The 16,579-nt window shown below is 48.0% G+C and overlaps 2 protein-coding genes across 2 annotated transcripts in view; both read left to right on the forward strand.

The window, feature by feature from the left end:
* The window catches only part of KCTD14 (potassium channel tetramerization domain containing 14), an 87,335-nt gene that overhangs the window by 20,293 nt on the left and 50,463 nt on the right, over positions 1–16,579 (forward strand). The window lies entirely within an intron of this gene.
* INTS4 (integrator complex subunit 4) overlaps positions 1–16,579 on the forward strand; it is a 42,131-nt gene that overhangs the window by 1,570 nt on the left and 23,982 nt on the right. The window contains exons 2-8 of the mRNA XM_081197334.1: positions 1,891–2,088; positions 2,354–2,471; positions 4,677–4,783; positions 6,601–6,786; positions 9,184–9,234; positions 12,531–12,619; positions 13,423–13,543. Coding sequence (XP_081053460.1) covers positions 1,891–2,088; positions 2,354–2,471; positions 4,677–4,783; positions 6,601–6,786; positions 9,184–9,234; positions 12,531–12,619; positions 13,423–13,543 — 870 coding nt within the window. The remainder of the gene's footprint in view (positions 1–1,890; positions 2,089–2,353; positions 2,472–4,676; positions 4,784–6,600; positions 6,787–9,183; positions 9,235–12,530; positions 12,620–13,422; positions 13,544–16,579) is intronic.

Raw genomic sequence — 16,579 nt, forward strand, 5'->3', positions numbered from 1 at the left:
AATAATTAAATGAGGGTGATAGAGAACTGTGCATGCCACTTGGAGCTCCTTGGAGGAGAAAGGCGAGGCGTAAATGCAGTCGGTAAAGAAATAATGTTAAGGGGCAACGATTGAGAAGCTAATATGCAGAGAGAGGCACTCTGGGCAGGTTGCAGGTTCGTTACACTTGCTTACAATTTGCCAGCTGATTTCTTGGGAGTTGTGTGATGAGCGGAAAACCTGCAGGCGAAATGTTGCATTTCTGGTAATCACCTCTGTCTGCATGTTGGGAAAGCTTTATCTGTTGGATTTCTGCCTGGCAAATGATTTGAGAGCTGAGAAGCTGCTCATTAAGAAGTGAAATTGGATCCCTCCTCCAAGTCTTGGAATGTGACACTGTAACATTTGGCATTCAGGGTTTTTTTAAACCTCTTGTTTTGAGAGCTACCTTTGAAAGGCAGCAGCCCTTCTTTGTGGCAGCTCCCCATTCCCCAATTTATTTAATGTTCTTACCAGAGGGGCTCATCTGATGCCAGCCTTGTCATTGTTTCAGTACCAGGCAAAGGTAGGGTTAGTGAAAAGTGAAAATCCAGACAGATGTGTTGTATTTTTATTGTAGCCCACTTTGGGACTTTCTTAATGGGCAGCAAAGTACAAATCTAATGAATACCGTATTTTTCGCTCCATAAGGCGCACCTACTTTTTTTTTGGGGGGGGGGAATTCAAGAAAAGAAAATATGCGGCTCTTGGGGGCTTTTGTGGGAGGTGGGGGAAGTGAGAGAGCCTCGCTCTGTCCCTCCCCCCACCTCCCGCAAAAGCCAGGGATAGCCACGCGAAGCCTCCCCAGGGCAGCAGGATGATGCGGAGGCTTCGCGGGCTACCCCAGAGCTGCTCGACCCAAAGAGCAGATCGGGGAGCAGTGGAAAGGCTACACACGGCCTTCCCGCTGCTCCCCAGGGCTGGCAGTAGGGGAAGCACAGCTTTCCCCCACCACCAGCCCCACAAGCTCGGGGAGCAGCCTTTCCGCTGCTCCCCGAGCTTGTGGGGCTTGCAGTGGGGAAAGCTGAGCTTCCCTCACCGCCAGCCCCGGGGAGCAGCAGGAAGGCTGCGCGCAGCCTTTCCGCTGCTCCCCGCGCTTGTGGGGCTGGCGAGGGAAGCCCGGGTCCCCCCCCCCAGCCCCAGGGACCACACATTCGCTCCATAAGACGCACAGATATTTCCCCGTAGATTTTAAGAGGAAAAAAGTGCGTCTTATGGAGTGAAAAATACGGTAATAATAATAATAATAATAATAATAATAATAAATTTTATTTACCATATTTTTTGCACCATAACACTCACTTTTTTGCTCCTAGAAAGTAAGGGGAAATGTCTGTGCGTGTTATAGAGCGAATGCCTGCGGGTGGGGGGGATCTGCTGCAGTCGTGAGCAGAGGATCCATGGTTCCCCTTCCTTCCCTCCTCTGTGGTTACAAAGCATGGATCCACATGGATCCTCAGGATTTTTGCATTGGACTACTCCAAACTCACTGTCAGATCACATGTCTGTGGCCACAGCATGAACCACAAAAATCATATATCCACTATTTCGTTTAGAATATTTTTTTTCTTGTTTTCCTCCTCTAAAAACTATGTGCGTGTTATGGTCTGGTGCGTGTTATAGAGCGAAAAATATGGTATATCCCACCCTCCCCAGCTGAAGCCGGGCTCAGGGTATAGCCCTTTCCCACAGTTTCCCCAATTTGGTGAGCTCCTAAAGACTCCTAGGATGTTGTAGACAAGTGAAATAGCGTGAAGCTATAATAACAGCAACAAGGAAGTTACTCTGGAGCAACTTGTGGAGAACAAGTTAATACTGCCGCTCTTGCTTGTTTGTGTGTGACTGCAGCCTAACACCGCATTCTTATTTCAGCAACAGCAGCATGAGGAAATTTCAGCGAAGAAACTCCGACTGACCAAACCAAGTAAGTCGGCCGCACTCCATGTGGATCTGTGCAAGGCAACTTCACCAGCGGACGCTTTGCAGTACCTCCTTCAGTTTGCTCGGAAGCCAGTGGAAGCCGAAAGTGTGGAAGGAGTGGTCAGAATCTTGCTGGAGCATTATTACAAGGTAGGGCCAAGGGGCGGTATCTCACGGTATCAAAAGGTGTCTTGGGAGCAAAAAACAATCGATTTATTGGGATTTTAGGAACGAAAATTAAATGCTAAGTAGTTGAAATTTGGGAGTATTGTTTGCTACTGCACAGGTGACAGTGGTTGAGGAGGACCGTATTGAAAGTCTACTTTTATGTAAATTCTGCAATGGATACTGCACACCCAGATAGGGTTGGCTTGTGAAGGCTTTAGTCCTCCTTTTTCTCTTATTGTCATCCTAGGAGAATGATCCTTCTGTGAGGTTGAAGGTTGCTTCCTTGCTGGGTTTGCTGACAAAGACTCCAGGCTTTTCTCCTGACTGCATTCTGGACGATGCCATCAACACACTCCAAAATGAGAGTAGGTGATATTTTCCAAATGGAATCTGGTGAGGTGTACAAATCCTTCCAGATTTCACTTTGTTGGGGGTGAGGGTTGTTGTATGTGCACACTGCTTCCATATCTTTGCATGAAACTGCTTTAGATTGAGTCACATTATAGGTATCGCCTAGACCAGGGATAACCGGTGTTTATGACCTCACCATATTAATTGGACAACCTTCCAGCCTCTCCACCCAGGGATGGGGAGAGTTTTAGACAAAAGCATCTAGAGGGCACCTCATTGATTAGCCCTGAATCTTGTTTGAAAAATGGTTTGGTTTGCACATCATTACCAAGGTTTAGTGTGAATGGGTGAGGATGCTTCAGGAGAGGAGATTGCAGGTGCCGGACGGCTCCCTAGTCCTGCTACTACTGTGCTGAGCTGAGCTAAGTCATGGCTTGGCATAGTGTTTCGCTGAACCTGGGCTCGTGGTTTAGCTTTCTCCAGGCTTGCAGCAAGCTTGAAACCAAGGTTTGCCCTGTTTCTTATGAAACTGGCCGACCAGTTCAGAAAAGTGGCAGTTTTTTGGGGGGAAAATAAAGGAGAAAAAAATTATTTCCCCCCCAGGCATGGGGCTGGCGTGGGGGAAGCCCGAGCTTCCCCCGACCCCAGCCCCCAGAACAGCCTGCTATCCGCAAGGGAGCCGCGCCGGTCTCCCCAGGCTTGCGGAGAGCTGCGCGAAGCCTGGGCGCGCTCTTCAGCGCGCCCCAGGCTTCGGAATGCAGGCAGCTCTGTGCAACCTTTGGGAGCCCAGCGCGGCTTTGCGCCGGGCTCCCTAGGGTTGCGCAGAGGTGCGCGAAGTCAGGAGTGCAGGCAGCTCTGTGCAACCCTCGGGAGCCCGGTGCGGCTTCGCGGTGGTCTCCCAAGGGTTGCGCAGAGCTTCCTGAAGCCTGGAGAGCGAGAGGGGTCGGTGCACACTCTTGCTCTCCAGGCTTCAGCGAAAGCCTGCATTCCCCCCCATAGGACGCACACACATTTCCCCTTCATTTTTGGAGGGGAAAAAGTGCGTCCTATAGGGCGAAAAATACGGTACTTCTGGGTTTTGGCGCATGCGCAGAAGCACTGAATCGCATCATGTGCAGACGCAGCGCTGCGGGTTGCGAACGTGCCTCCTGCACGGATCATGTTCGCGACCCGAGGTATGACTGTACCGTAAAAAATGTACAAAACAGAATCACTGGCATTTCTCCATTTGGCAGAGCAGATGGAAAGACTAGAAGGCTGGTCTTCGTATTAAATCATAGAATCATAGAATCGTAGAGTTGGAATAGACCACAAGGGCCATCGAGTCCAACCCCCTGCCAAGCAGGAAACACCATCAGAGCACTCCCGACATATGGTTGTCAAGCCTCTGCTTAAAGACCTCCAAAGTAGGAGACTCCACCACACTCCTTGGCAGCAAATTCCACTGTCGAACAGCTCTTACTGTCAGGAAGTTCTTCCTAATGTTTAGGTGGAATCTTCTTTCTTGTAGTTTGGATCCATTGCTCCGTGTCCGCTTCTCTTGAGCAGCAGAAAACAACCTTTCTCCCTCCTCTATGTGACATCCTTTTATATATTTGAACATGGCTATCATATCACCCCTTAACCTCCTCTTCTCCAGGCTAAACATGCCCAGCTCCCTTAGCCGTTCCTCATAAGGCATCGTTTCCAGGCCTTTGACCATTTTGGTTGCCCTCCTCTGGACACGTTCCAGTTTGTCAGTGTCCTTCTTGAACTGTGGTGCCCAGAACTGGACACAGTACTCCAGGTGAGGTCTGACCAGAGCAGAATACAGTGGCACTATTACTTCCCTTGATCTAGATGCTATACTCCTATTGATGCAGCCCAGAATTGCATTGGCTTTTTTAGCTGCCGCGTCACACTGTTGGCTCATGTCAAGTTTGTGGTCAACCAAGACTCCTAGATCCTTTTCACATGTACTGCTCTCAAGCCAGGTGTCACCCATCTTGTATTTGTGCCTCTCATTTTTTTTGCCCAAGTGCAATAAAAAATTAATAAAAAGCCTGTGTGATATTTCAGAATGGTGTTTGGAAATTCAAGTGAAGAGTTAAAATGATTAAATCAAATGGTTACCTGCTTAGATTGAGCGTAGTTGCTGGACCATGTGCCTCCAGACCCAGGGCATGAGTGAATGCAAGATGAAATAATGACTTTCTTTTTTTTTAACTGTTGCTTTTAAGAGTCCCATCAAGTTCTTGCTCAGCTGCTGGATACCTTGTTGGTGATTGGAAAGAAGCTCCAAGAAAGCCCTGCGGTGAGGATGCGCCTGGTGGATGTTGCCTGCAAGGTAATTTGAACTATTCAATATCGAAATATTTTTAGGTGGAGTGAAGCTTCCTTCAGCCTTAGAGCTGCAGTTCCCCTTCGGGAGTGGTGAGCAGGCTAGAGGCAAAAGCTGCGCAGAGCACTGGATGCAACTCTTACAGTCGGCTACATTCCAGCCAGGCAAAAGTCAAAGGCTCTACATAGCACCCACCCAACACCCCTTTCCATCCATGCAGCCAAGAGGCATTATTACAGTTCAAGGACACTTGCAGCCTAGGGCCTAGAGCAATGTAGGGAGGGAGCATGACCTGAGATGGAAAAGAAGAATAAGAATAAGAATATCTTTATTGTCATTGCCCCCTTCGGGGACAGCGAAATTACTTGACTGCTCCATAAAAACACTAATTAAACAATACAGTATAATGCAGCAAGGGAGATTAGATGACTTTCAAAGCCCGGGCTTCCCATTCAGGGCCGAGATCGCTCTGGAGAAGAAGCTGTTCTTAAGACGACTCGTTCTTGTCTTCATCGACCTGTATCTCCGTCCCGACGGCAAGAGCTCGAAGAGACAGTGACCAGGATGTGATGGATCAATTACTATGTCCAGTGCCCTCCTATGGCACCTTGTGGCATAAATCTGCTCTAAGGTGGAGAGTGGGCAGCCAACAATGCTCTCTGCTGCCTTAACAACCCTGCACAACCCCATCCTGTCCTGGGCAGAAAAGTGGCTTGGGGAGAGTTTTTTTAAATAATAATAATAATAATAATAATAATAATAATAATAATAATAATAGTTTTTTATTCATTTTCTTGCACAGCCATACAACCTCTGGCACCAAAAATGTTCCAAAGATAACAAAATCCAAGTAAAACCAACCTACAAACAATAAACCAGACAGTGTATATATAGATTCACAAGTTTGCATCGTTATTCTCCCGAGGCTATGTCCCCTTTGAACAAATGTAACTTAAACGTTGCATAATCCAGATATTTTTAAAGACCATTGGAACAGATGTAACAGTATTTTTTTAATTGGTCTACATTTTGAAATCTGCCAAAAATAGATCTTTTTCCTCCCCCCAAAAACAGAACATAACCTTTGTGTTAGTTATTCAGTTAATGTGCCATTTTACTATGCTTAACCCTTGTAAGGTTTTTGTCAGTATATTGCTGCTGAGATTTATTTATTTTTAATGTAAGATGGCCTGGTTTTCTGCTGGGTGTGTATGGAGATTTAATAAAGCCAATCACCCCCCCCCCCAATTATTGCTGAGATTTTGTTAAAAACCCTCTTCCCCAAATTTGGCAACATGCTTAAAATTCCACTGCATTTAAGACCCAACGTCCCCAAGAGTGTTGAATCCCCAAACAAACCGGTTCATTTTAAGAAACAAAAAACAAGAACTCAACATGAGGTTCCTCCAACAAAGACAAACTGTCAGGAGAAGTTTGGGCTAATCCAGGGGTTGACAAGGCTTACCGGGCCTGGGCCAGATCACTCCTGTGGAGATCTTTTGTGAGCCGGACTGGCACAGTGCGATGGCAGATATCGCGTCTGGGCATGTCTGTGGCACCGGAAATCGCTTCTGCGCATGCCCAGACACCAAAAACCATGCCTGCGCAGAAGTGATTTTCAGAGTCTGGGCATGTGCAGAAGCGATTTCTAGAGCTGCAGAAGAGAGTCCCTGCGCTGCGCCAGTTTAGCGCAGTGCGTGGGGACTAGCCAAGCGGGCGACTCGGTTCGGGGGCAGCTCATGGGCCGCTTCTGGCCCATGGGCCTTAGGTTGCCGACCTCTGGGCTAATCCGTTCATTCATTTACTTCTTCCTTACTCCTCAGCATCTGACTGATTCCTCCCACGGGGTAAGGACCAAATGCCTCCTCCTGATTGGCTACCTTGGGACTGTGGAAAAAGGCACCTCAAAAGAAGTCGAAGGCCAGCCTCCCAAAGACGTCCAGAAGATCATTGGGGATCACTTCAGTGACCAGGATCCTCGGGTTAGAACTGCGGCTATAAAAGCAATGGTAAGGGTTGGGAGTGCTGAGTTCAGCTTCCCTTAAATCAAAATCCTCCTTGAGTGTGGGGTGCGCATTGGAGTCTACCAGGTGTTTCTGGGGTGAATTTAGCCGCCACGAGGACTGTGAGTGGCCAGCAGGCATAGCCATGGGATGGCAGTCGTCCCCCTTCTGATAGGAATTTTGAGGTCTTAGATATATGTTAAATGTTCATAAGTGCACCAACCAAGCACATACATAGATCAGCACAGGAAGACCGACCTGGAACCATTTTTGATTCCCAAACTGTACCAAACTGACCAAATGTTTTCTCTGCAAGGTCAAAGGAAAATGGAAAAGCCTCCCCATTGTCTTTTCCTTCACAAATCCTGTCTTAAGGGTATGTCTGTGTTTGAATAGGGTGTGAGCCTGCGACCTGGCCCAGGAACTAAGTATTTATCACTACAAAAGAATGGCCAGGCTCCCCAGGAAATCCAATCAAGTAACCTGCCAGACAGGAGAAAAACAACAACAGGAGAAAAACAACATTCATATTTTCTGTTTTAGACCACCTTTTTGGTGATGTAGGTATGATGTATCTGGGGGGTGGTCTTAGGTTACACCCCTTCTGTGATGTATGTATGATATTTCTGGGGGTGGTCTTGATCTACAGGGTGGCAATTTCAAAAGTTTTTATAAGGCCTTGCATGCCATTTTTCTGGGTCCCTCCTCTCTCCTGCGGGTGAGGGGAGCACCCTGTTGCAACAGATCAATAAAGATCAAGCTTACTAGCTGCTTTGCTTCTCAATATTCTCTGGTTGGCCTCTGTTATTCTCTCCTACCAATAGGGAACCCATGTAAGGACTCTATACGGGCTCTTGGATACCCCATACGGGGGAAAGGGCAATTTTTATTTACAACACGCTTTAAGGAATTGGCCTTCCTTCCTATCTCTTACTCCCTTCTTGGGTAGCCTTCCATGAAAAGAAGGTGCTGACCAGGAAGTTGTCAGAGGGATTACCGTATTTTTCGCTCCATAAGACGCACTTTCCCCCTCCTAAAAAGTAAGGGGAAATGTGTGTGCGTCTTATGGAGCGAATGCAGACGGGAGGCTCCGCTCAGCGCTCCTTTTAAAGAGCCGTGTGGAGTGTGCGTGCGGCTCTTGGGGGCTTTTCCCCCAGGAGGGAGAAGGGACTGGCGGGCTGCCCTTCTCCCTCCTCGGGGAAAAGCCAGCAAGAGCCACTGCCAGGCTCTGCGCGGCTCTTTAAAGGGAGCGCTGAGAAGAGACTTATGCCTGCATTCGCATCTGGGATGCATGCAGGCTCTGCTCAGCGCTCCCTTTAACAAGCCACGCGGATTGTGTGTGTGGCTCTTGGGGGCTTTTCCGGGAGGTGGGGGAAGGGACTGATGGGCTGCCCTCTGTCCCTTCCCCCACCTCCCGGGAAAGCCAGCAAGAGCCACTGCCAGGCTCTGCTCAGCGCTCCCTTGTAAGGGCTCCCTTTCGTCCCTCATCCCTCTTTGCTGGAAAGCCAGCAGAAGAAGCGCTGCGCAGCTATCACTCTTGCTCTCCTGGCTTCTCAGCGAAGCAGGAGGAGGGACGGAAGGGTTTAAAGCAAGAAAAGCAAGAGCCGCTTACGTGCTCTGCGCAGAATATTTTTTTTCTTGCTTTCCCCCTCTAAAAACTAGGTGCGTCTTATGGTCAGGTGCGTCTTATGGAGCGAAAAATACGGTATAGCAGGGGTCAGCACAAGCGGCCCAAGGGGGTCATTTTTTAAACGGCCCACAAGCTGCCCCCGAACCGAGCCGCTCGCTCAGCAAGTCCCTGCATGCTGTGCTAAACTGGCAGAGCGGGGACTCGCTTCTGTGGCGCCGGAAATCGCATCTGTGCAGACGCGATCCAGCCCATGGAGCAATCTCTGCAGGAGTGAACCGGCCCAGGCGAGATAAACCTTGCTGACCCCTGGATTATAATATTAAATTGGTTCTCTTTGAGTGATAAGGAGAAGGTGTGGCCGAATCCTGGTGATGGAGTCTCGGCTGTTAATGCCCATCCAGTCGTCATAGGAAAGGACGACCAAGCAGCAACCTTGCACATGTGGCCTGAGTTCGAGTGCCGCAGTGTTTAATGGGTCTGAGTCCCGGGGGGAAATGAAGCACATAATGGACTCAGTTGCAGGATCTAGATGTTTGAGACGGAGCTCGTAGCAAAGGTGGAAAATAATCTTGTAAGGTTATCTCTGTGACTCAATTTTTTTTTTATCAGTCTCCAATGCTTAATTTTATCAGTCTCCCCTTAATAGCTAAACTCCAGTAGCAAATCCTTTAAGGACCTGCCCCTCTTGTGATCTTTCCCACCCCTCCATTGTTTTTTAAAAAAGTTTTGTTTTGGGTACTATAATCACATTTTTTTTTTGTTTTTTCCTACAGTTGCAGCTGCATGAAAGGGGATTAAAGTTGCAGCAAACCATTTATAGCCAGGTAATTACTGTGTTCTATGTGTTTAGTGTGGGGCCCTACCATTAAGCTGGGCTGTGGAGGATGGCTGTGTCGCAAGTCTCGCTTCAGGATATTTTCGTTTCTTACATTTTTAAATTATGGCCAGTGCAGGCCCAGCATGAGCACCCAACATGTTGAGGCAAATGCCGGGGGCCCTGGAGGACCCACTGCAATTGAAGTTAACTACTTCTTCCTCTTCTTCTTCCTCTTCTTCTTCTTCTTCTTCTTCTTCTTCTTCTTCTTCTTCCTTTATTTTTAAACCGTTCCCATTCTTTTAATAGCTCACCACTAAAAATCAGGAGTGACAAGCCTTCGGCCTGGGTGCCATGTCTGCTCCTCCAGGATTCTTTATTTATTTATTATTAATGTTGCAATGCATATATGAAATCTTTACATATACATATACATTTATGATACTTATACATTATATTTGTAAATCCGCATTTTCACATTTCATTATGTACCAACATTTAAGGGAAAGGGAAAGGGACTCCTGACCATTAGGTCCAGTCGTGGACGACTCTGGGGTTGCGGCGCTCATCTCGCTTTATTGGCCGAGGGAGCCGGCGTACAGCTTCTGAGTCATGTGGCCGGCATGACTAAGCCGCTTCTGGCGAACCAGAGCAGCACACAGAAACACCGTTTACCTTCCTGCCGGAGCGGTACCTGCTTATATACTTGCACTTTGATGTGGTTTTGAACTGCTAGGTTGGCAGGAGCAGGGACTGAGCAACGGGAGCTCACCCTGTTGCGAGGATTCGAACCGCCGACCTTCTGATCAGCAAGTCCTAGGCTCTGTGGTTTAACCCACAGCGCCACTCGCGTCGCCTCGTACCAACATTTATCCATTTCTTATTTCTTGCCCTGTGTCTTCCCTCCACCCGTGCTTGACTTCCTTGTTATAATAATAACAATGAAGCTCCTACAGGATTCTTTATCCAGCGCTTGGGTATCCCCGCTTGTGCGTTTTCTAAAATTAAAGCTGACTGCTGACCCTTTGCAAAAATTACGCAATCTGTGCTCTCTAATGACTGCATCAGATTTGCAATCCTCTTCCTGCCACCAAGCAATGGGAAAAAATATTGTGAAATGCAGTGTCCGCTGGCTTAGTGCTTGTTTGTTTTGAAACAGGAGAGCTGCTGGGTGTGAGCAAATTAATCATCTTGGGACCTCAAGCTCCAAATAGGAAGCTAGCCAGCATTATTACCCAGATGATGAAAAGTTTCTCTCCCCCGGTGACAAACAATAATCTAAGTTTTAAGCAGTGCAGGGGGTGAGGCAGCCATTAATAACGATCATTGCATGATCCTTCCATCCCTCTTTCCCTCATCGGAGTTCAGCTCAGCATCTCTTACGTTTTTACTCCCAACAACCCTGTATGCAAGGCCCTGGCATTATAATTTCGTTTAAAAGTAAGTGGAAAAGATTTTAACCTCCTTTTCTGACTTCCCACCCACAAAGTGAATGACCATTTTGCTTTTATGCTACTGGATTGCGTATGCGTGTAAAGATGCCATGGTCCCTAAAAGTGGCAGGACTCTCAAGAGCTTCCACTCTGAAGAGCGCCAAAATTGGTGGGGTTTTTTTCCAGAGTAGCTTGTGGAGACTGAAAAAAATCTCGTACAGTCTTTAGGCTCCTTGCTATACTGGTTGGGAGTTGAATAGAGTACTTATTCATGCTAAAGGTAAAGGGACCCCTGACCATTAGGTCCTAGGCTCTGTGGTTTAACCCACAGCGCCACCCGCATCCCCCTTATTCATGCTACTCATAGTTAAATTATGGAACTCATTCCCATAGAAGGCAGTGATGGCCATCAACTTGGATGGCTTTAAAGAGGATCAGACAAATTCATGGAGGAAAGGGCTATTGCTGCGTCCAGCTGTGGAGGCAGCAATGCTTCTGATTACCAGTTAATGGAAAACAAAGGAGGGGAGAGTGGTCTTGTGTTCAAATCCTGATCCCTTGTTTCCCACAGGAATCTTTTTGGCCACTGTGAGAACAGGATACTGAACTAGATGGTCCTTTGGCCTGATCCTGCAGGCTCTTGTAATATTCCTGTGTTCATCAGGGACTCAGGTTTCTTTTTACAGTGGTACCTTGGTTCTCAAACTTAATCTGTACCAGAAGTCCGTTCCAAAACTAAAAGCGTTCCCAAACCAAGGCACACTTTCCCATAGAAAGTACAGTGGATGCTTGGGTTGCGAACGTGATCCGTGCAGGATGCACGTTCGCAACCCGCAGCAGCGCGTCTGCGCGCTCGTGGGTTGCGATTCGATGCTTCTGCACATGTGCAAAATGCGATTTAGCGCTTCTGTGCATGTGCGACTGCCGAAACCCGGAAATAACCCGTTCCGGTACTTCTGGCTTTCGGCGATACGGAACCCGAAAAAACGTAACCTGGAGTGTCTGAAACCAGAGATATGACTGTAATGCACAATGGATTAATCCGTTCCAGACTTTTATAAACAACCCCTAAAACAGCAATTTTAACATGAATTTTACTATCGAACAAGACCGCTGATCCATGAAAGGAAAGCAATAAAGAATGTACTACAGTCATACAATCCAGTAGCTGAACTGGGTTCCACACAGTCACAAAAACAAAATTGCAAAATAAATAGCAAAAACAGCCAGACCTCAGCGTAACACTCAAAATGGAAGCATGGCACTCAAATCGGAAACCTAACACTCAAAACGGAGCACGTTCGGCTTCTGAAAAAAGTTCGCAAACCAGAACGTTCCAAGTTTTTGAGTACCAAGGCGTTTGAGAACCAAGGTACCACTGTATCTTTTAATTGGCGAGTTCCTCCAGTTCGTATCCTGCAGATTGTTGTTGTTGTTTAGTCGTTTAGTCGTGTCCGACTTTTCGTGACCCCATGGACCAGAGCACGCCAGGCACTCCTGTCTTCCACTGCCTCCCACAGTTTGGTCAGACTCATGTTTGTAGCTTCGAGAACACTGTCCAGCCATCTCGTCCTCTGTCGTCCCCTTCTCCTTGTGCTCTCCATCTTTCCCAACATCAGGGTCTTTTCCAGGGAGTCTTCTCTTCTCATGAGGTGGCCAAAGTATTGGAGCCTCAGCTTCAGGATCTGTCCTTCCAGTGAGCACTCAGGGCTGATTTCCTTCAGAATGGAGAGGTTTGATCTTCTTGCAGTCCATGGGACTGCAAGAAGATTAAACCTCTGCAGATTACTAAACTTCTTATAAAGCATGCAATATAAATATTGGTGGAAGGACTTAGGGTTGATGGTAGCTGACTGGAGATCTTCCTTTTCAGGCATGCAAACTCTTAACCGACGACTACGAACAGGTCCGCAGTGCTGCGGTTCAGCTTACTTGGGTCCTCAGTCAGCTTTATCCAGAAAGGTATGCATGGAATACCTAGCAGTCCTAAACGAAGGGGTGGGGTTCAGTAATGACCAGTCTTGTAAAGTTAAAAGACTGCAAAGTTTTCTGTTTCCTGAGTTTCCAAGCTGTGTGGGCATGCGTCAGAGAACGAGAGAGAGAGTCGTCCTGCAGTTAATCAAACAAACCGTGACTTATTTCTCCAAGGTCTGTTTTGTTTTCCTGCTGTTCTTTGCCTCAAGCCCCTTTTAAGCATTTTCAGTCGGCATCTCGCGTAAGGTAGCAAAACAAACCATGGTTAAGGGAGTGTTCTGGGGTTGCGTGTGATGTCAAACCACAGTTGAAAGAAACCAAGGTTTGTAATCCAGCACCAAATCATAGCGTCAGGTTGTGGTTTGTTGGCAGTAAACAAACCATTGTTAAACCACTGGGCAGAATGAGGACGCTCAAATGATGATTTAATAAACTGTGGCCAAGCATAATGTATAAACCAGACATATGGTATATGAAGCTTAACTAAATGTTATGAAAACCATGGTTTGTTCAAAAGCTTTATTTAAAAGTACATCGGCTGTGGGTTTTCTCCCAGCTTGGAGCCCTGGTTACTTGGTGTTCACTTAATGAAACATGCCTTTTATTTACGCAAGCTGAATTGGGCAAGTGTGTTGGGTAGGATTCCCCATCCCTCTCTCCATTCACTACATTTGTAGGGAAAGGTATAGAAGATTTAACTCTCAGCCAACCCTGGTTCAGCAGGTGAGGACAAACCTAGGTATGAAACATTGGTACAGCACCTTTCTTTCTCTTCCTCCCCACCCCTTCAGCATTGTCCCGATCCCTTCCTCCAATGAAGAAATCCGCCTAGTGGATGATGCATTTGGGAAGATTTGTCACATGGTCAGTGATGGCTCCTGGGTGGTGCGAGTACAAGCTGCTAAACTCTTGGTAAGTGCCTGTGCCCCTGCCATCTCCTTACGCTGTTGGGAAAGAGAGCAAGCTGTCCGTCAGAACATGAAATGCAAGAGGTTTGTGAAACCTCTGGAATATAAGAAGAACCTGGCTTCTGGATCAGGCCAAAGGCCTGTCTGGTCTAGCATCCTATCCTCACAGTGACCAACCAGTTAGGGAAGCCCGCAAGCAAAACCTCACCACAACAGACACTGCGCTCATGAAATTCCTAGCCACTGGTATTCAGAGGCATTCCATCTCTGACTGTGTAGCAGGGTTTCCCCAGCTTGGGTCTCCAGATGTTTTGGGACTACAACTCCCATCATCCCTAGCTAGTAGGGACAGTGGTCAGGGATGATGGGAATTGTAGTCCAGCAACAGCTGGAGACCCAAGCTTGGGAAACCCTGGTGTAGAGCATAGCCATCGTGACTGCTAGACATTACTATAGTGGTACCTCGGGTTACATACGCTTCAGGTTACAGACTCTGCTAACCCAGAAACATTACCTTGGGTTAAGAACTTTGCTTCAGGATGAGAACAGAAATCGTGCTCCGGCGGCACGGCAGCAGCAGGAGGCCCCATTAGCTAAAGTGGTGCTTCAGGTTAAGAACAGTTTCAGGTTAAGTACGGACCTCCGGAATGAATTAAGTACTTAACCCAAGGTACCACTGTACAGTGGTACCTCGAGTTACAGACGCTTCAGGTTACAGACTCTGCTAACCCAGAAATAGTACCTCAGGTTAAGAACTTTACCTCAGGATGAGAACAGAAATCCCGCGCCAGCGACGTGGCAGCAGCGGGACGCCCCGTTAGCAAAAGTGGTACCTCGGGTTAAGAACGGACCTCTAGAGCGAATTAAGTTCTTAACCCGAGGTACAACTGTAGTACAGTGGTACCTCGGGTTACAGACGCTTCAGGTTACAGATGCTTCAGGTTACAGACTCCGCTAACCCAGAAATAGTACCTCGGGTTAAGAACTTTGCTTCAGGATGAGAACAGAAATTGTGCTCTGGTGGCGCGGCGGCAGCAGGAGGCCCCATTAGCTAAAGTGGTGCTTCAGGTTAAGAACAGTTTCAGGTTAAGAACGGACTTCCAGAATGAATTAAGTTCTTAACCTGAGGTACCACTGTAGTAATCTTCCACGAATTTGTCTGAATGCCTTTAAGAGAATAAGGAGAGCCTGCAGGATCAGGCCTTCAGAGGCATACCGCCCCCCCCCCCGTAATAGCAGCCATTGCCAACACGGTGCCCTCCACTTTTTGGACTACAACTCCCATCAGCCTGAGGCGGCAGCATGGCTGCACACGGCTGTTTTAAGGCTGTGCTTGGGGCTGGTGGGAATCTGAAACATCTGGAGGGCAGCAGGTTGAGAAAGGCTGCTCTATACAGTGGTACCTCGCAAGACGAACGCCTCGCAAGACGGAAAACCCGCTAGACGAAAGGGTTTTCCGTTTTGGAGGCGCTTCGCAAGACGAATTTCCCTATGGGCTTGCCTCGCAAGACGACAGCCCATAGGGAAATATCCGGGACGGCGGGGAAGCGCAGCGCGTCTTCCCCACTGTCCTCGGACCTCCTCCGAAGCCGGGCAGCGGGGAGGGAACACCTTCTGAAGGCGGGCGGGGGGCGAAAGTCTTTGTTCCCCCCTGCCTGCCTTCCCGGGAGAGCGGAGAAACGCAGCGCGTTTCTCCGCTGTCCCGGAGGGCTTTTGAAGGCAGGCGGGGGGGAACAAAGACTTTCTCCCCCCGCCCGCCTTCAGAAGAGGTCTTTGTCCCCCCTGCCTGCCTTCCCAGGGGCTTTTACATCGCCCGGACAGCGGAGAAGTCCTCCGCAGTCCCGGGCGATTTTAAAATGCCGCCCGCCAGCATTTTAAGATCGCCCGGACAACGGAGAAGTCCTCCGCTGTCCCGGGGTTTTTTAAAATGCTGGGGGTGGGAAGAAAAGCCCTTGTCCCCCCCCCCAGCCTTCAGAAGAGGTCCGGGGACAGACTGTCCCCGGACCTGGTCTGAAGGCGGTTTCCCTAGGAACGCATTAATTGATTTTCAATGCATTCCTATGGGAAACCGTGCATCGCAAGACGAAAAACTCGCAAGACGAAGAGACTTGCGGAACGAATTAATTTCGTCTTGCGAGGCACCACTGTATTTAGCTTGGACCTCCTCCTGTGATTGGATTGATATAGCCTCTCCCTAAAGCTCAGTTGGGTGGAGTCTGCATTGGCTACAACACTCCCCCACCCAAACCTGCCTTGATGAAGGAAAGAGGTCCTGATTCTGGTATAGCTTGAGTGGCAGTTTTGGGGTCATTTTGTGGGGTGGCTAATGCCAGGAAATATATTGGAGTAAAAAAGAAAAAATCAAAAAAGTGAAAAGAACATAGAGATGGGAAGCAAAGAGTTCCCCTTCCCAAAACAATAACAACAATTTATTTCTTATACCCTGCCAGTATGACTGGGTTACCCCAGCTGCTCTGGGTGGCTTCCAACAAAATGCAGAGAGAAAGAAAAGAAGTATGAAACCTTAAAAGCTTTCCGAAACAAGGCTGCCAATCAAATGGCAACAGGGAATAAGAAAGTGGGGCTGTGTGTCACACGGTCTTTCCTCCGTGCCATGGCTAAAAAGTGAACCTGATTGCCAGTCGACTTGGGATGGACAGGCAGAACAAAGTGGAACAGACGTGAAAAATTTCTTTGCCACGAAATGTGGTGACAGCCCCTGGCTTGGAAGGTGACAAAACAGATTAAGGAGAAGGAGAGGTCATTTAACAGCCATTAGCCCAATAGCTACCGTATTTTTCGCTCTATAAGATGCACCAGACCACAAGACGCACCTAGTTTTTGGAGGAGGAAGACAAGAAAAAAAAATTTCTGAATTTCAGGAGCCAGAACAGCAAGAGGGATCACTGCGCAGTGAAAGCAGCAATCCCTTTTAATGTTCTGGCTTCTGTGATAGATGCGCAGCCTGCGTTCACTCCATAAAACGCACACACATTTCCCCTTTTTGGGAGGGAAAAAGTGAGTCTTATAGAGCAAAAAA

This window comes from Podarcis bocagei (genome assembly GCF_964188305.1).
Source record: "Podarcis bocagei genome assembly, chromosome: 6".
Lineage (NCBI taxonomy): Eukaryota > Metazoa > Chordata > Lepidosauria > Squamata > Lacertidae > Podarcis > Podarcis bocagei.